Genomic DNA, 18747 nt, shown 5'->3' on the forward strand with positions numbered 1-18747 from the left:
AACACATACTTACACAGTAAATTAAAAGTAGTTTGTTGAGTGGGCCGGTAGTTGTGCGTTATCGAGTGCCCCTGGCCGACACGCTTTTGACACGCTGTCCGCCCTTTCGGACTGGCCTCCCCGTCGCAGGCCAGCGTTATTACAGCGTCGATTCAACACTTCTTCGTAGCATCGCGCACTTATGCGCATACAAAGGTACTCAGCCCGCCAGCTCATTCCCCAGCCCACAAGTCGGGCATGAACTGCATCTCATTCACAGGGTACCGCCACTTCAACCCAATCACAACTACCCCTAACACGTGCGCCGCACGCACGCTATATCGGCAACGCGCATCACAGTCCACCTTGCCGCGCGCACCGCGCGCGTCAAACGTACTTGCCTTCTCGCCACTGCAAGGGCATAGTACCCCCTTGCTGCCAATGCGCATCCAGGACAGATCCTCCAAGCGCGCCATCTCCCCCGCATCCCGCTAATCACCAGCACTCGCAGACAAACGATTCGCTATATGTTTCGCTATTCAGTTATCATGGTAGTAAATGCAGCTTCATAGCGACAGAGTGTGGTGCCCCTCCGCAGTCTCAGTGATTACGCCAACACTGGGTCGATCGGTTTTGGACCCAGCCTGGCAGACAAACCGAAACAACCCAATGCAGCCATTGTTATGAACTGCGTTGCCCGCGACAAAGCCGTGGCCACAGCGCCCAGACACGGCGCCGAACCTGAGCCTGCCATCGCCCCTCATTGCAGCGCGACACCAGCAATATGCTGAGACGCGCCGGGCGGCGGCGCAGGCGCCGACACGGCCCGAGTAGCCCGCGCCGCGCCGCCCGCGACCGTTGACGCAGCGGGACCAGCTGCGTGCCCCTCCACCAGTGCGCCCATGGATCGACTGCCGCCGCGGCCCGCGCCGCCGCCGCCGCGGCTTCCGAAGTGCCCACCGTGCCGGCTGCCGCCGCCACCGCCCCAGCCGCCGCCCTCCAGTGCGCCAGCGCTGCCACGCCGACCTGAGAACTCGCCGCCTCCACGGCCGCGGCCCGAAGCCCCACCGCCACCAGCCCCGCCCCACACGTGCGCGCCCATGCCGCCTTGCCCGCCACCGCCGCCCCAGCCACGACCGCCACCGCCGCCCCAGCCTTGTCCAGGACCGCCCGCCCAGTCGCCGCCGGCCGCGCCACCATCCGCAGGGTAAACGTAGCCGCCGACGCCGTACCCGGCAGGGCCGTACCCTGGGTACAGCCCAGGCGCGCCGTACCCGACAGCGGCCGCCGCGCCCCGTACAAACGCGGCGGCCGCGGCAGCCGTGTGCGGGTGCGGCTGCCCCGGGTGGCGCTGCATGGCAGCGGCGGCCGCAGCTGCCTGGTAGTACTGCGCCTGCTGCGCCGCCGCCTGCTGGTGCTGCGCCGCCTGCTGCGCCGCTACGCCTCGCTGCTGCTGCTGCTGCAGGGCCGCCAGTGCGGCGGGTAGGCCGCCGCCGGCGCCAGCAAGCAACGGGTTGCCGCCGCCCTGTGGGTAGCAGGCCGGGTCAAGGGAAATGGGGTCGCATGGTGTTGCACAATGTCAGGACATTTGGGCAAAAGGGCGACAGCATAGTGTCAGGCCCATCGGCCCTGTAATCGCCATTCGAGACACGCCTATCCAAGCCCATGCCCAAGCCCACGCAGCCTCACCCCTCCATTCCGCGCCACCCCGCAGCCCACACGTACCCGCAATGTGGCCATGCCAAGGCACGCCAGGTCCCAGATCACGTTCGGGTCCTGCGGCACCATCGCCCCCAGCGGGTGCTCGGCCGCAGCTGCAGCCGCAACAGCTGCAGCCGCAGCGACGGCTGGGGCTGCAGCAGCGGTGGCGGTTGTAGCACCCATCGCCGCCACCATGCCAGCCGCCGGGTGAGCGGCAGCAGAAGCGGCAGGGGCAGCGCCGCCCGGCGCCCCAATCCCCCCGGGCACAAGGGCACGGCCCATTGAGCCCATGCCCATAGCCCGGCCAGATGCGCTGCCGGGCCCTGTGAGCGAGGCCATGGCGGCGGCGGCCTCGGCGGCGGTCGGCGGCGCGCCGCCACTGCCACGCACTACTGGCGGCATGTCAGGCATGGGGCCCGCCGGCGCGGCGGCGGCAGCACTGGCTGCGCCGCCAGCACCTGCGGCTGCTGCGCCGTGCCTTAGCCGGCTGTGTGCCACTGACAGACTCGGCATAGAGCCTGCCAGGCTGCCGAACACGTCCAGCCCGCTGCCGTTGCCGTTCGCGCCAAGGTAGGGAGGGGCGTCCGCCTGGGCGCCTGACAGCCGCATCCGCTTGTTGTCGCGCGCGTTAGGACCGCCGCCGCCACCGGGGCCGCCAGGGGCGCCGCCCTGCTGCTGACGCCAGTCCTCGCCGCCTCCATAGTGGTCGGCTTGAGCACCACCGGCCCAGCCGCCACCACCACCGCCATCGGCACCGCTGCGCCAGCCGCTGGCAGTTTGCTGCTGTCGCCCGTTCGGGTAGCTCTGCCAGCTGCCGCCACCACAGCCCCCGCCAGCACCCCCAGCGTCGCCATTGCCGCGACCACAGCCGCCGCCACCGCCACCGCCACCGCGCGGGCCGTAGTAGCCGCGCTGCTGCTCGGAGCTGTTGAGTCCGGGGCCGCTGCCGTCGCGCATTGGTCCCTCGCTGCCACCGCTAGCGTACGCTCCTTGCTGCCGCTGGTATTGGCCGAAGGTGCCGCCAGAATCCCAGTCCCGGCCGCGCTTCTGCGCCGACCAGCCGCCGCCGCCGCCATTGGCGAAGGCGCCGCTGCCACCGCCGCCGCCGCGCGCAACCAGTTCATTGTCTTGCGGCCGTGGTTGCGACTGGATGGGCGGGATGCGTTCACGCGAGCCGGACCGGCGCGGCCTGCGCGGCAGGCCGTTGGCGGCGCCGTCGACACCTGCTCCTGCAGCGCCGCCGCCACCACCGCCGCCGCCGCCTGCCGCATCCATGGCGGCGAGGAGCCTGGCGGGTGGGTTGGCTTCCTCCGGCGGCGGCGAGCGCGGCACGGACGGGGATCGCGATCGCGATCGAGACCTGGATCGAGACCTGGATCTCGACTGGGACCGTGACCGCGAGCGCGTGCGCGTGGACCGGGATCCACTGCTCCGTGACCTGGATCGAGATCTGGATCGCGAGCGTGAGGATTCCGACCCGCTGCGGCTGCGGCTGCGGGACCGGGATCCAGACGCGCTGCGGCTGCGGCGTGAGCCGGAGGGCGTTCCGGATCGCGAGCGGGAGCGGCTGTTGGATCGAGACCGGGATGAGGACTTGGAGCGTAGTGACCCGCAAGACCTCGACCGTGACCGTGACCGAGAGCGGTCCCGCTCGCGCCGCTTGCGACTGCGGCCACGCTTGCCTGTTGGTTGCTTGCGGCCGTCACGATCTGTAGCGGCGCCTTCACTAGCGCCTGCCGGTGCCGCAGCCACTACTGCGGCCGCTGCAGCCGCCGACGGCGCAGGCGCAGCTGCTTGCGCATGCAGCTCCGGCTGCAGAGGCCGGCGGCGTCGCGGCGGTAACTGCCAGTTCTGTTCCTCTTCGTGGGGAGCCGCAGGCGCACTGCCGGCTGTGACACCGACTGCGGCGCTGGCAGTGGGCTTCGATGCTGCGGGCGGCGGTGCACCGTCGTGCAGTTGGCCCGAGTGCATCTGGGACTGGCCCTGGCCCGTGTGTGGCTGCAGGCGTGGTTGAAGTGGCTGCGCCTGCTGTGAGAGCGGAAGGGCGTGGGGTGGGTGGTCCTGGCTGTAATGGCTGTGCTCGTGGCGCGAGTGCTGGGGCGGATGCCGGAACGACGCAACCGACGCAGAGGGCGGCGGCTGGCCGCGATGACCCGACGACGGCGCATCTGCAAGCCCTGAGCCCGGGCTGGGCTGACTGTGAGGGCCCCTCAACCCGGGTGCTGGGGCGGCGCTTCGAGGGCCGTAGCCATTTTCCTCCTCGGCAGCCTGCGGCCCATGCGTTGGCCACACATGGCCCCATGCGGGCGGCGGCCTGCCTGGCCGGCCGTCGGCGTGGCCGGCCGACATGTAACCGCCACGCTCGGCCCCTTCCCACTCGCCCTGCGCAGTGCCGTGCTGCTGCTGTGGTGGTGGACGGCCGTAGCCGTCCATGGCTGCCTCGCCGCGCCAGGCTCCCGGCTTGCGGCCGGCGGACCCAGGCGGCAGCCCGCCATACTGCCTGTCGGCGGCTTCGGCGGCGCCGCCACGCAGCCAAGGCGGCGGCGAGCAGTGTGCCAGCGGCGCGCCACCCCCACGCGCGTGCGGTGGACCCGCGTGCCACGGCGGCCGCAGCGCACCACCTTGCTCGCTGTCTCTACCTCCACCTCCCCGACTGCTGGGCGGACCCCAGTGCGGCGGCCGCTCAGTATCCGCCCACTCCGGCGGCGGCCTCTGCACGCCAGGCGCACCGCCGACCGGGCGTCCGCCACGCCAGCGCGCGGCACCCCAGCCGCCCTCATGCCCCTCTTCCTCGGGACGGTCCGCATCATGCTCCCAATCGCTGTCGCGAACGCGGCGGCCCCGCGGCGGGGCGCGGCGACGTGGCGGCGACAACCCGTCCTCGGCCTCCACATCATCATACTCCGGCCCGAGCCCCGGCCCAAAGCTAGCCGGCGGCCCCCGGGGCCGTCGCCGCGGCAGTCTGGCGGCTGCGTCGTAGTCGCTCTCGCCGTCTGCGTCGCCGCCCTCCCAGTCGCTGCCGTGGGGGTCCCAAGCGCCGCCGGCGCGCTGGCGCGCTGGTAGCCTCGCATCAGCAGTCGCATCAGCAGGGCCGCGCAGTAGCCGCTCGCTCTGGTCGTAGGCGTCATGGGCAGGCAGCGCCTGACGCGGCCGGCGCATGTGCGGCGGCAGCGCCAAGAGCTCGGGGCCGGCAGGCCACACGCGCGGCGGGCCAGACTGCCGTGGCGGCGCTCGGCCGTGGTACCCATCAGCACAGGCATAAGCATCCGCATCCTCCCCATGTTGCTGCTGTTGCGCCCGTGACCGCCGGGAGCCTGCAGGCGCCTGGCGCGGCATGAAGTGTGGCGGCGGCAGCGCGGCGCCGCCGTGCCGGCCCCAGAACTCATCATCGCCGTAGCCGTCATCGTCCTCGCTACGCCGTCGCCCGCGGGCGCCCTCGGCAGAGCCTGGGCCCTCATCTGAGCCAGCCCATCCCGGCGGCTGGCTCCGCCGCGCCCGCCTGCCCCAGGCCGCTGCTTCCGCCTCCTCGTCGCCGTCCTGGTACGGCGCATCGCCGGCGGCTGCGGCAGGCCACCGGGCCAGGTGCGGCGGAACGAAGGACGCGCACTGCTGCTGCTGCAGCGGCGGTCGGCGGCGCAGCGGGCCCGCACCGCCTTCCGACACATATCCCATCTCCGCGCCGCCACCAAGGCTGCCGGAGTGGCAGCGGCCCGGCCGGACGCCGGGGTCAGCCTCTGTGTCGGTGTGTGCCAACCGGTCCGTCACCTCGTCCAGCACACTTGGCAAGGGGGTGAGGGCGCGGCGGCGCTGCGTGCGTGCGCCCGCCGCAGCCGGCCGGCCCCAGGTGTCGCCTGGGGCGGCGTGGGCATATGGCTGGTCGGCGCCGGCTGCTTCTGCAAGTACCCGCCGCTGCGGCACCGCCGGTGGCTGCGGGTGCTGCGCACCCCATGTGTGCCACTGCTGCCCCGGATACCTGGCATCGCCGCCGTACTCCTCCGCCTCCTCCTCGGCCTGCTGCTGCTCGGCCTCGGCCTCTGCGTCGTGCGGCCGCTGCCAGTGCCAGCCGCCTCCGGCACCGCCGGCTGCGCCCAGCCACTGCTCTTGCCGTGGCGGCTGCAGCGGGCGGCCCGGCGCGGGCCACACGCCGCCATCCCCTGGCCGAGAGTGCTGCTGCTGCTGCTGCTGCTGCTGCTGCTGCTGATGATGATGATGATGTGGGTCCATGCCCTCATAGCCATCCGCTGCCCCGTCCTGCTCCTCCTCCTCCGTGCCGACATCGGCAACCAGCGGCAAAGAGCCGTCGTGCAGCACTTGGGGCTTCCGCCGAAACCGCACCTGGCCGCCCGGTTTGCCCTCCAGGATGCTACCGCTGGAGGTCGCGTCCGGCACCGACATTGTGAGCTGTGACGGCGCGCCCGCGCCAGCTGCGTAGTAGCTGAGTGACGGGCCCGATGCGTACGACGCGTGCGGCGCCGGCGGCTGTGCGTAGGCTGCCGGGCCCGGCGGGCCTTCATGCCAAGGCGGCCGCTGCGCCGCAGCCCGTCTTTGCTGTTGCGGCTGGTGTTGCGGCTGCTGTTGCGGCTGCTGTTGGTCCTGTAGGTGCGGATACGGTGGCCGGTATTGCTCGTCGTCGTGGGGCTGGTGCTCCAGATGGCGGGCTTGAGGCTGGGCGTGCGGCGCGGCCTGTCGCTGCAGGTGCTGCGGTACAGGCGGCATCGGGGCCGCCTGCAGCTCTTGCAGCGGCTGCAGCTGCTGCTGCTGCGGTGTATGCTGCGGCTGCGAGTGCCGGTGGCTGGACTGATGGCTGGAGTGGTGCCGGTGATGCCGTCTGCGCGGCGTGCCAGTGTCGGCAGCCTGCCCGCCGTCCTGGCCCGCAGCTGCGGCCTCCCCACCCTCCCGGGCGTGCGCTGCCGCCAGCTCCGCCGCCAACTCTGCCTCCGACTTCTCCGCTCCCCAGCGGCTCGGCTTGCCGCTACGACGGCTGCTGCTGCGGCCGCCGCCGCCGCCTGTGCCGAAGCTGCCAAGCAGTTGGGATGGCGCTGGCCGGGGGACAGCTGTGGCGGGGGCGCCCGTGTCATGGTGGCTGGCGGCATTGCCATGGCGGGACTCGCGTGTAGCTGAGTGGCCTGCCGCCAGAGCAGGTGTGGCCGTGGCGGCGGTGGCGGCGGCTGCAGCTGCGGGCGCGCGCCGCGTGTGACCGGCAGCCGCAGACGTGTGTGGCGACATACGTGCTTGTAAGGGAGAGGCAGGCGCTGCGGCATGCGCATGAGGAGGTGCTGGTGACGGGGCAGCGGCAGCGGCAGCCGCTGCAGCGGCCGCAGCAGCAGCGGCTGCAGCGGCCGCGGTTGCACGCTTGCGGGGGCTTGCCATGGGTGTGGCAGCCTCGGCTGCCAATGCGGCAGCGACGGCGCCAGCCCGTGCATGCGAGGCGGCCGGAAGTGGTGCTGGCTCCTGCGGTGCTGCTGTGTGTGGCGTTGCCGAAGCTGGTGCTGCTGTAAGCACCGGCGACGGCAGCGGCGGCTGCCGCGCCACAGCATCCGAAGCAGCTGGAGCGGCAGCTGCCCCGGGTGTGGGCCCTGTGTCGTGCATCCCCGCCGCACCGAACGGGTGCGCTAGGTCGCTGTGTGCGGCGGCGGTCACGGCAGGGGGCGGCGCAGCCGCAGGTGCGCTCTGCCCTTGCGGCGGCTGCGGCGGCGGCGGAGCCTGCGTTGACGCATCCGGCGGAGTTCGCGTTGGAAACGGGCTTGCGTCGGCGTCTGCTACTGCGCATGCAGCGGCAGCAGGACCGGCCACGGGTGCCACCGATGCAAATAGACAAATTTGTGGCGCCAGGTCCGCTGCAGTGTCCGTTCCTGCTGTGGACCCCGTGCGGTGCAGGGCGGCGGCTTCCCGCTCGGCGCCGCTCTGCCCTTGCCCCACCACGATGGAGCTGGCAGGCGCGACACTGGCGCGCGCCGTGCCCGGCGCGTGCATTACACCATTAGCAGCCGCCAAGCCCGCAGCTACAGCCGTGCCATCGGCAGGAGCTGTGGCGCTACGTTGCCCCGTTTGCGGCGCCGCCACCGCGGCAGCAGCAGCTGGCGTCGCTGCCGCGGCCGCGGCGCCCACGAACGCATCTGCTGGCGGCGGCAGCTGAGGCGTGCGGGCCCCAACGCTGCCCGTTGAGCCACTGCCGCCGCCCGCTGCGTACGGCGGCGTCGCCATCCGAGCGCTCTGCATTGCGACGTCTGCGTGCAGGGCCGCTGCCGCTGCCGCAGCTGCGGCTGCGGCTGCAGCGGACTCTGGCGGTGCCACGCGGCCCTGCGTCGCCGGCGCCGCTGCCCTATGCACTGTTGGGATGCCAGCATCAGGCATGGCGGCGGCAGCCGCGGCCAACGCCGCTGCGGCGCCCGCCTGCGCAATCACCGCCAGTGCCTGGGCACGTAGGGTGGGGTCTGGCTGCTCCGGTGCCTGCCGCTCCTGACCGTGCTCCTGCTCCCTCGCGGCGCCGCCCGCCAGGCTGCGGCCTCCATTCGAAACTAGGCGAATGCGCGTGGGCGCTGCCGGGGCTGCCGCTGCCGCGGCTGGCCGCGGCGGTAGCGGCGGCGGCCCGCCTGCCGCTGACGGGTTCGGTCGATGGGCCTCCTCCAGTGCCATATCATACAATGCCTCGCGTACCGCGCTACTGGCAAGCAGGTCCCCGGAGGCAGGGCCGGCGCCCGGGCGAGCCTCGTGCACCGCAGCAGTCGCCAACGACGGCAGGCGAAGCGCCATGGGCGGCGGCGGCGGCTGCGCCGTCTGCTGCGGCACCGTCGTGTGCTGCACGGGCCGTGGCGCCAGGTGGCTAGTGCCCTGCGGTACGTGTGTCGCCCCATGCGGCTGATGCTGGTGCGGATGGTGGTGCTGGTGCTGATGCGATTGCATATGCTGGGCCTGTGCCATCCCCACCAGTGGCCCTGGCACAGGCGCAGCGCCGGCAGCTGCGGCGGCACCTGGCGCGAGCGCTCCAGCCGTCGAGCCCAGGAGGCCCGTGTGCACATCGTGCGACGTCAACGGCCCCGCGCCGCCGTGGCCCGCTGACAGGCTGGTGGCGCCGCCGGCGTCGGCAACCACCGGATCCTTCATGATGGAAGCAAAGTCAGATCCAAAACCACCGAACGAGGTACCGTAGGAATCCGCCACATTTAAATCGTGCAGGCCGGCGGCGCCCCCACCGAATGAATCAATGAGCAGGTTATCGCTCATGGTGGGCACCGGCAGGGCCAGCGCCGCCGCTGAGTCTGTCAGCGCCGGCGTCGCCTGGCCGCCAATGCCCGCCGCCGCCGCGGCCGTGCCAACAGCACCGGTCACTCCCATGACCGCCATCGGCGCGGCGAGCATGGTCACGGTAGCTGGGCCCGTGGCGGTGGCGTGACCGCCCGTCCCCGCTGCGGCCATGTTGGCGGCGCCGGCGCCGGCGCCGCTACCGCCCATGACCTCACCTCCATTGCCGCCACCCCCGCCGCCGCCGCCACGGCTGTGGCTGATGCTGACAGTCGTGCCGCTGAGCGTCTGGCCTCCACCTCCGCCTCCGGCACCACCGCCTGCTGCCGGCGGCACGCGAGCAGGACTGGAGGCGTAGCGCATCCCCGGCGGGCCGTTGGGGCCGTACAGATAGATGCCCTTGCCGCGGCCGACGAAGCCTAGCCGCGGCGGCAGCGACGATCCCCCGCCCGGCCCCTCGCCGCCGTCCATGTCTTCGTCGCCGTCGTCCGACTCGGTGCTGCTGGAGTTGTAGTGCGTGGCGACGTAGCGGCCCCGGCCCCGGCCGCGGCCGCGCCCTCTCCCCCGGCCCCGCCCCCGGCCGCGCCCGGTCGTCGCAGGCGGCAGTCCGCCGGCGCCCGGGCCGTTGCCGCCCTCCTCCACCACGTCGCCCGAGGGCAGCAGCATCACGTGCGGGCAAGTGTGGTAGGGGTGCGATGGCGGCAGGTCCGCAGGCAGTAGCGTGCCGCCGCCGGCGGCGCCGCCGCCGCCGGCCGCCGCCACGGCAGCGGCGCCGCTCAGGCGCACGCGCATGCGCGGCGGCGGCGGCATCAGCGCCTTGGCGAACAGCACGTGGCCCACGGGGCACGTGGCGATGGGGTAGGTGGGCTCGCTGGTGCTGCTGCTGCCGCCGGGCGCGGCACGCGGGTCCACGTTCGCCAGCAGCGGCGCCGGCGGCGGCAGCGCCAACCGGAATGTGGCCCGCGCCGCCACCACGTCGCGCCCCGCCGCCTTGTAGCCCAGCCGATAGAGCCAGGTGGCGGCGGCGAAGGTGATGCTGGCGCCGGCGCGTGCCGCCGCCTCGTTGGGCATGAGGCGCGCGGGGCGGCCGCGGCGCTTGGGCAGCAGGTCGCTGCGGCGCAGGGCGAGGTCATGCGCGGCGGCGGGCGCCAGTGCCAGCAGCGCGTGGCCGACGCCGGCGGCGGCGAGGGAGGCCTCGGCGGAGGCGAGCAGCGCCGGAGCCAGGTCCACGCCGCGGTGGCGCGGGTGCACGGACGGCACGTGCAGCTGCGAAAGGGCGGGTTGGGGTTGGATCGCATGACTGGTCAGGTGACGGCGATGTTGGGGTGGAGTTGGTTGGAAAGGCAAGGGAGTAAGGTACGGGTCAGGCAGCGCGCAGGGGATGGTCTGCCTTCCGGCGCCCACTTGGGAGTGGCAGTGAACTTCCCCTGCGCAGGTACACTTCCCTTCCCAATGCCAACACCCAAAGCAGCGCAAGCGCCGCAAGCCCGAATACACGACAAGGCAACACGAAACCCAGCCACGGATGCCGGGCTACCCGACCGGGCTACACACATGGCTCTCCAAAGCAACAGCAGCCCAACGCAAGTCAACTATGCACGGTAAGGCAGCAAGAAACCCAGTCACGTGAACGGTTTACTTTTTGCGCGCGAGCGACCCACCATGGCCAGGCTGGGGCCGTACAGCTGCACCAGCATCAGCGCGCCCACACGCCCGTCCACCCACAGCACCGCCGCGCGCTGCATGCACCAGGGCCACACACTCCGCGCGCTCCCCGACGCCGCCGCCACGCCGCCGGGCGCCGCTGCAAGGCCGTCCGGCGGCACCACGCCCGGCGCGGTGGCGGCCGCCGTTGCGGCGCCTCCGGCGCCGCCGCCAGCGGCCCTGGCGAGCGCCGCCGCCACGGCTGCTGCGCCGCGCTCGGTCCCGCCCAATTGCGGCGGCGGCACCCAGGGCAATCCACCCACGAAGCCGTCCTCTGACAGCCACTCGCTCACGTCGAGTGCCTGGAACTGGCTGCTCACCCCAGCTGTAGCGGCCGCCAGGGCCTGCACCGCTGCAGAGCCGGGCGGCACGCCGCCGGTGCTGCCGCTGCCGTTGCTGCCGCCGGCGCCGCGATCCTCGCCGCCCGTCAGATGCAGCTGGTGGTGGTTGGGATGGTGGTGGTTGGGATGGTGGTGGTTGGGATGGTGGTGGCGGCGGTCCGAGTTGTTGTCTGTGGTGGTGTGCTCGCCGCTGCCGGTGGGGTTCAGGCAGGCGTTGATGTCGGCGAGGATGCGCGCCGTCGCCTGCAGCAGCAGCGGCATCGGCAGCAGGAGTAGCAAGCGATGGTTCGTTACGGGGGAGGCAAGGAGCGCGCCAGACGAAAAACAGGAGTCGAAGGCGTGAGGCTACTACAAAGCAAGAGTGCACTTTGACGTGCACGGAAATCTTGTCACGCAAAGGCAGCTCCAATGACACTGTTGTAGTGCCTCACCTCGGCATTCGGGGGCGGTCTGTCGCCATCCGCCGCCGCGGCCGCCATGGCGCGCGCCAGGAGTGCGCCCGCTGCGTTGCTGCCGCCACCGCCACCGCAACCACCACCTCCCGCTCCTCCCGCTGCACCCTCCCCGCCTGCCCCTTCGCCTGTTCCTTTGCCCCCTGCTCCTGCCGTGTCTGCGCTGTCAGGCGGCCCCGTCTCCAGACTGGGCCACACTTCTAGCCACTGCCACTCCAGGTTCATGTCCATCAGGCTGGCTCCCACGCAGGCGCTGGAGTGAGCCGTCTGCACCGGCCTCACGCCCATGTTGCAGCGCTTCTGCAGCTCTCCCACCAGCTTGTTGCATTCGGCGCTGCACCGGAACCCGCCCTTCACCGCCTCCGGCTGCATCAGCTCGCCGAAGCGGGAGCGCACCGGCGCGGCGGTCTGCGCGGGCGGATGCCGGGGCGGCGAGGGCGGCGACGGCGGCGGCGGCAGCAGCACCTGCTGCCGCTCGTCGTCGGAGAGGCAGGCCACATGCACTGGCCGGCCGCAGCACACGCAGTACACCACGTCATCAGGGCTGACCTCAACGGCCGGCGGGCTGGCACGAGCAGCGCCGCCGTCGGTGCCACCGCTGCTGCTGCTGCCGCTGGCGCCAGCCCGCTGCGCCGCGTGGAATGGCGAGCCCGGGCGCGCTGCCGCCGACACGCCGTTCGCAGTCGGCAGCTGCGCTGGGGGCCCTCGCTCCCGTGTCGGCGCGCCGCCCTCAGCAGCCCCGGTGGATGCTTCAAAGGTCTGCGTCTGCGTCTGCGTCTGCGTCTGCGTCTGCGTCTGCGTCTGCGGCTGCTGCGGTGTGCCAGTGGCGGCGTCACCAGACGTCTGAGTACCGCCCACGTCTGTGCCCGGCCCCGGCCCAGCCAGCACCTGGCTGCCAGCCACGTCGCCGGGCGCATTGGCGTCTCCGTCGTCGTAGAGCTGGCTCAACACCGGCAGGTTGACCGTGGTGGTGCGGCTGGGCTTGTTCCGTCTGCAGGACGAGGTCACACCACACCCACATGCAACGTCATTGAATGGAGGCATCCGCAGCTTACACACACGAGGAAGCAAGCACTACGATGCAAAAGCGCGCGATAGGGGTTGCTTCAGTGCAATGCAGGACAGACAACTCACTTGCTCGCTAGTAGCAATCGTGAAGCCAGCCCCGCCGGGGCCGCAGCGCCGCCCGCCGCAGACGGTCCGGCCGCTGCCGCCGCCGCTGGTGCCACAGCAGCAGAAGCTGCGGCTGGTGTGGCCGCAGCCGGACCCGGCGTCACCGCCGTCGCCGACACCGACCCCACCGCGGCCTTGCGCTGCTGCTGCTTCAGTCTATAGCGCTCCATTGCCGACAGAACCGCCTTAGGCTCAGTGCCACCGCCCCCTCCCACAGCAGCGCCGCCGCCGGCAGCAGCAGCACCGCCTGCCGCCGCTCCCGCTGTCGCATCCTGGCCCGGCGTGGCCGCCGACGCTGGCGGCGGCGGCGGCCGGTGCTCAGGCGAGCCCGTGCGTGACCGCGCCCTCCCGTCAGCGGCCGTGGCGCGACCTGGCAACACGGGCGGAGGCGAAACGGAGCGCGGCGGCGGGTGCGGCTGCGCGCCCCGTGGCCCGCCCAGGGGCGGGTTCATGGCTGGCGCGGCCCGGTCTTGTGGAGAGCGATCCGGCCTGTCCCCCGCCGCGTCCGGCGGCCCTGCATCCGCGTCCACGTCACTGGGGCCGTCCACTGGCCGCCGCTTGCGCTGCAAGCGCAATGCAAGCTCCACCAACGTCTCACCCGCGTTCCCGACCGCCCCGGCGGTAGGCACGGCGCCTCCGGGCCCTGGCCCTGCGCCTGCTGCTCCTCCCGCCGCTGTCCCCGCCCCCTGCCCCGCGTCCTGCTGCTGCTGCTGCCGCCGCTGTGTAGGCGACGGCGAGCTCTTCTGCACGAGAGCCACCAAGTGCGCTATTGCAGACGCGACGTCGGGCTCGGACTGTGACCCCAAACGGTGCAAGGCAGACCCTTGTGGGGCCCCCGCCGCCGCCGTCGCCACTCCTGCCGGCCCGCCGCCCACACCCGGGCCGCCGCTGCTGTGCGGCGGCTGGCCGAGTGTGGACGGGCCTGCTGGGCAGGGCCCGCGGTCGGCACCCGGCGTGGCCGCTCCTGCTGCCGTCGCCGCGCCCTCCTGTGTCCTCGCCTGCTGCTGCTGCCTCTGCGCCGCGCTCAGTTGCCGCAGGAGCGTTAGGGACCCGAGGTCGACCCCCGACAGCGCCGTGGGCGACAGCGTCTTTAGAACCGCCTCCAGAACCAGCAAACCATCCCCCTCCTCAAGCGACCTAGCGCCCCCCATCAGGCTAGCGAGCAGGCGCGTGGCGAGCGGCGTCGCCGGCGTCGCCGGCGGAGCCACCGTGATCCGCGGGCGCTTGGCGGGCGGCGGCGCCGCCAGCGCGCGGTTGGCGTGGTGGTCGTACAAGTGCGCCGCCAGCAGCCGCAGCGCGCGCCGCCGGCCCTACAGGTGTGAGTGCGTGTCGAGGGTGAGGAAGAGCGGCACAGCACCATGATGTGTTTTGGTGTCGGGGCGCTGCGTGTTATGCGCCGTGTCTTCACACGACGGCTCCCCATGCTGCCCTCTGCCCTCTTCCCATTCCCGTACCCGTCAGCCACCTGCTCCTCTCCTCCCCGCCGCTATCCTGGTCTTACTGGGTTTGGATCGGACCACACCACCCCGCCTCACCGTCCACGCCTCGCACTCCCCGCCCCGCCTCGCCCGCCTCACCATCCACGCCCCCCCCGTCCTCGCCTGCCCCGCCTCACCGTCCACGGCTCGTGCTTCCACAGCGCCGCCTGCACCGACCGCAGCAGCGCATTGCCCGCCGCCGTGCGGCCGGGGTTGGGTGCCAGCTGGTTGTCCAGCTGCGCCTCCAGCTCCTCGGCGCTGCGGGCGGAGGCGGCGTGGTGCTTCACCGCAGTCAACGTCAGCCCCGTAGCAGCCGCCACCGCGCCCGGCCCGTGGTCGCCCGGCTGCTTGTGCAGCTGCGCGGTGTGCGCGAGAGAAGGGGAGGGGTGCAAGCGGGTGTGCGTGCGCACGTGAGTACTGTCAGTGCCGCATCCACTTGCCCGCACACCACGCGTGTCTCCTTCCCTTGTTCCCTCTCGCACTCACATCCACTACCGCCCAGCCCGAGCCCAGACTGGTCAAATACCCCTGCTCGGTTTCCATTGAGCCAGGTCCCTAGAGACCCCGCTCCGTTCCGGCTGGTCGGCACTGTCCACCGGCCCGCCCGCCAACCCATCTACCCGCCCACCATACACACACGCTCACATGCACACACACACACACACACACACACACACACACACACACACACACACACACGCACAACGTTTTCCTTGTGCTCTTTAACACACACACACACACACACACACACACACACACACACACACACACACACACACACACACACGCACACGGGCACTGTGACGTCCCTTGTGCATCGCCAACACACACGCACCAGGTAGTCCACAGCCCGCTGCACCATGGCCCGCCACAACGCCCACTGCGCCGCATCCCAGCGCTTCTGCCCCGTGCGCGGCTCCGGCATGCCGTGCCCCCGAGCGAGCGCATCCAGCGCCGACACCAACACGCCGCCCCCGCCGCCGCCGCCGCCGCCCAGGCCCTTGCCGCGACCCGACGGCGGCAGCGACGCGCCAGCGGCGGCGGCTGACGCCGCCGCCGCCTCAGCGGCGGTGGGCGGCGGGCAGCAGCCGGCGCCGCAGCGGCTGCAGCGGCAGGCGGGGCAGTACCAGTCGCATGCGGGTGTGCTGACCAGCTGTGGCTGGGCGCCGGGGTACTCGGCGGCGGCGGCGGCGGCGGCCGCGGGCCGTGGCGGCGCGGCGGCGGCGCTGCTTGGTCTGGGCACTGTGGGCCCCTCGATGCAGGTCCAGTGGAACACGGCGCCGCAGCCGTCGCAGGCCACCAGGTCGTGCTGCCCCTCCTGCTTGCAAGGGTGGCCGCGCGGTGGGAGGCGTGAGGGAGCCGGAGGGTGGGCAACGGTGGGGCCGGAATGCACAGACAGCATGTGGGTTGTGCGGCACTCGGTCAGCAGCCACACCAAACGACCCATGATCGAGAGGCTGCCGGGTGTGACGGATGCAGACTGCCGGGCATGAACCCGCACACGGAGCACGCGGTACCCAGGGAGGATGCTTCATCAGAAACCGATGCTGAGGTCCGACGTAGTAATGTGCGCGTAGCCCCAGGCCCCTCCTTTTCCCCTGGTCGCCACGCCGCACTGCAGTTCAGGCCCACCCCCGCAAACCCAGCCCTCGCCCGCGCTCACCGTGTCATAGCACGCCAGGCAGCGAACTTCGTCCATCTCCTTATGGCACCTGAATCGATTCAGTGGGCACACGTATGCGCGCAGAAAGAACACGGAGCCCGCTTATTCTGCGCTCGGTTACGAGTCGCGCCAACCAGACTGGATAGCCTCGCTGCGCCAGCGCAATCCTACCAGTGCACCCTGCTATCCTTTAAGGCCCATGGCTCCTGGCTCCTGCCGCACGCTGGGCAACTGAGCGCAAGAACCGCGAGTCGACCTCAAACCGCTGGTGGAATGAGCAGCGTATCTGCTGCTTGTTTCATTCGAGTCAATTTGTGTGTTTGCAACTGCCTTGGTGCACTAGGAAGAACGCTTGACCTGTTGTGCGCCAACTTTTAAAACCTGCATTTTCTGAATAGTGTCTTTGCTTCTGCAGGGCACAAGCACCATTATGAAACACTGCGTGCTGCCGCGGGGCAGAGAGGATTACCATGCACTGGGGATGCACCAGCATCGACAAATAAGCCTCGGTGGGCACCTGCATACCATCTATGGACATAATGAAATGATCCATGCCTGATAGACACCTAAGCATGTTGTGACGCGCTTGTCAGAGCGCGCGACTAGAGAATGTCTCTAGTTAGAGCTGCGCTATCGCAGCTCGCTGACTCTCTTAGTTTTGGCATACTAGGTGTTAACCGCTCGTGCTGGGGAGCCAGCACAAGCAGAGCGACGGGTCTGCCGAGCTCCATCAGCGGCGTGCGCTTGCTTCGCACGCTCGCTGGAACGGGCGATGATCAACGGGCGCTGCCCTTCAACTCGCGGGCGACGGTAGACGAGCCCTTCGCGCTGCCCAGCACACTCGCGAGCAGTACCGGGTGCCCCACGACTCCGACACCACACGCCGCGAGGCTCCCCGCCCTCGCTGCCCTCCACCCGCCAGCCGGCAGCCTGCTGCCGTCCTTGTGCCAGCAGCTCCGCGGCTACAAGAGCAATAAGCGCTCGCTGAAGCCGCTCAACACCGCCGCCAGCTGGCAGGCGGTGCAGCCGCTGCTGGCGGAGCAGCGGCAGCGCGCCGCGGTCGAGGGCGTCAGTCCGCCCGTCGCTGACGGCGCCAGGCCGCCGCCGCAGCCCGGCCGCCGCCGCTGGCGGCCGCGCCTGGGCCCCATCGTGGACACCTGCCTGCCGCCCATTCCGGCGGTGCCACTGCCCACCGAGTGCAGGCGTGTGGGTGTGATCACGGGGCAGTACAGCCTGGAGCCGGAGCGCACCTTCGCGGTGGTGGAGCTGGCGGGCTCGCAGTACAAGGTACGCGGGGGTGGGGTGGGGGGGCGGGGTGGCAGGAGGGGGCGCGGGTGCTGGCCCCATGAGGGAGGGACGTACCGACGTACCCACCGGCCAGGTTCTGGGCTGGGGTGGGATGGGGGGGGATGGGATGGGATGGGATGGGATGGGGCCGTCATGCTGCAAAGTAGGGCGGGGCGCCGCGGGGTGGGGTGGGGCGGGCCCGCGCCGGCGCCCCGCGGCATCCACAGCGGCCCACCGCGTGCTGCCCTGCCTACACCCAGGGCTCGCGCTGCGCAAACTCTACAACCCTGCCGCCACCAGCCTTCCTGCAACCCTGCTCCCCCGGGCCCCCGGGCCCCTGTGTGTCTCTGCCGCAGGTGACCACGGACGACGTGCTGTTTGTGAACCAGCTCAAGGGCGTGGCGGTGAACGACGTGGTGGCGCTGGAGCGGGTGCTGCTGCTGGGCAGCCGCGCGGAGACGGTGGTGGGGCGGCCCTACGTGCCGGGCGGCGTGGTGCTGGCGGCGGTGGAGGAGCACTTCAGGGACGGCAAGGTGGGCGCCTGCGAGGGTTGGGAGGTGGAGGTGGGGGATGGAGATGGGGGCTGGGTTCGAGGGCTGGGGGGAAGGTGGAGGTGGAGGTCTGGGATGGCCGGATGGGATGGTGCAGGCGCACAGGTGCGGATGCAGGCGGGAATGGAGTTGATGGCTACAAACGTGGTGAAATTGGGGCTTGCTCTTCCTAGACAACGTGCTGGCTGACCATCTGTCTGACCATCTGTCTGAGTGTCTGACCGTGTGCCTGCCGGCCTGTCTGCCTCTTGCGCATGCAGGTGCACGTGTTCAAGAAGCGGCGGCGGAAGCGGTACCGGAAGTACCAGGCCCCGCGCCCGCACCTCACCACGCTGCGCATCCTGCAGGTGCGCCCGGCCGCGTGCTTGCGTCGGGCGGCCGGCGTTCGGCTGCCGTCAAGTTGCAAACCTGGTTGCCATGTACAGTCGTGTGGGCGTTATTATTGTTAGTGGGCCGTGCACTCGCGGCAGCGGCACTGGAAGCCGGGCGTCAGGTGCCGGTGCCTGCGATTGCGGCTGCGTCAGCGGCCGGATGGTGTTACGAACACATACGCTGTGCTGGTACGTGTGTGTTGTTGCGTGCAGGTCCGCGGCATCGACCCCGCCCCTGGTGACGAGTCGGCGCGCCTGCCCGAGCTGCCTGTGGCGCTGCTGGACGCCCGGTACGAGAGCGTGCTGCGGCTGACCGGCCGCGGCGAACAGCAGCAGCAGCAGCAGCAGCAGCAAGACGAGGAGCAGCGCCAGGCGGCAGCGTAGCGTGGCGCACGCGTGGTGTGATGCTGGATGCGAGAATCTACGCGCGCGCGCGTGGTGTATTGGGCAAGACGCGCGTAGGACGAGTGTTTCCTGTTTGGCACAAAATTATGGCGCCGGAGGGCGGGAGGAAGGCTGGCTCAGGGAGGCAGTCGACGAGCGGTTCCACTTCTGCAGATGCGGAGGATTCACGTTTGCTGTGCTGTACAGTGCCCTCCATGGGTGCGACATGCCCCCATGGTGGCTCTCGGCAACGCTGCGTCCCCACACGCCGAAGCAGTGTGTTGAGCTTGCGCTTAGGACAGACGTCTTGGTGTTGTGAGTTCGGTGCCATAGCCAGGCAATGCAGTCAAGGGCTGCTCAGTCCGGACTGGGGTTTTGAACGTCCGTGAAACGACAGCAGTTGCTGAAGGCTGCAGGTTGC

General features: G+C 71.0%; 2 protein-coding genes across 2 annotated transcripts; one reads left to right on the plus strand and one right to left on the minus strand.

Annotated features, from left to right (window-relative positions):
• Window positions 1–48: 48 nt before the first annotated feature.
• CHLRE_09g388600v5 (uncharacterized protein) lies at window positions 49–16134 on the minus strand. The gene is made up of 9 exons (XM_043065474.1): window positions 15905–16134; window positions 15734–15782; window positions 14906–15388; window positions 14208–14426; window positions 12554–13902; window positions 11399–12410; window positions 10584–11210; window positions 1705–10188; window positions 49–1504 (listed from the first exon to the last, which is right to left on the minus strand). The coding sequence occupies exons 2-9, from the start codon at window positions 15767–15769 to the stop codon at window positions 740–742; spliced, it is 12975 nt and encodes a 4324-aa protein (XP_042921036.1). The 5' UTR covers window positions 15770–15782; window positions 15905–16134; the 3' UTR covers window positions 49–739.
• Window positions 16135–16274: 140 nt separating this feature from the next.
• CHLRE_09g388550v5 (uncharacterized protein) lies at window positions 16275–18728 on the plus strand. The gene is made up of 4 exons (XM_043065472.1): window positions 16275–17020; window positions 17377–17553; window positions 17832–17918; window positions 18156–18728. The coding sequence occupies exons 1-4, from the start codon at window positions 16343–16345 to the stop codon at window positions 18324–18326; spliced, it is 1113 nt and encodes a 370-aa protein (XP_042921037.1). The 5' UTR covers window positions 16275–16342; the 3' UTR covers window positions 18327–18728.
• Window positions 18729–18747: the final 19 nt, after the last annotated feature.

Source organism: Chlamydomonas reinhardtii, chromosome 9, assembly GCF_000002595.2.
Source record: "Chlamydomonas reinhardtii strain CC-503 cw92 mt+ chromosome 9, whole genome shotgun sequence".
Taxonomy (NCBI): domain Eukaryota; kingdom Viridiplantae; phylum Chlorophyta; class Chlorophyceae; order Chlamydomonadales; family Chlamydomonadaceae; genus Chlamydomonas; species Chlamydomonas reinhardtii.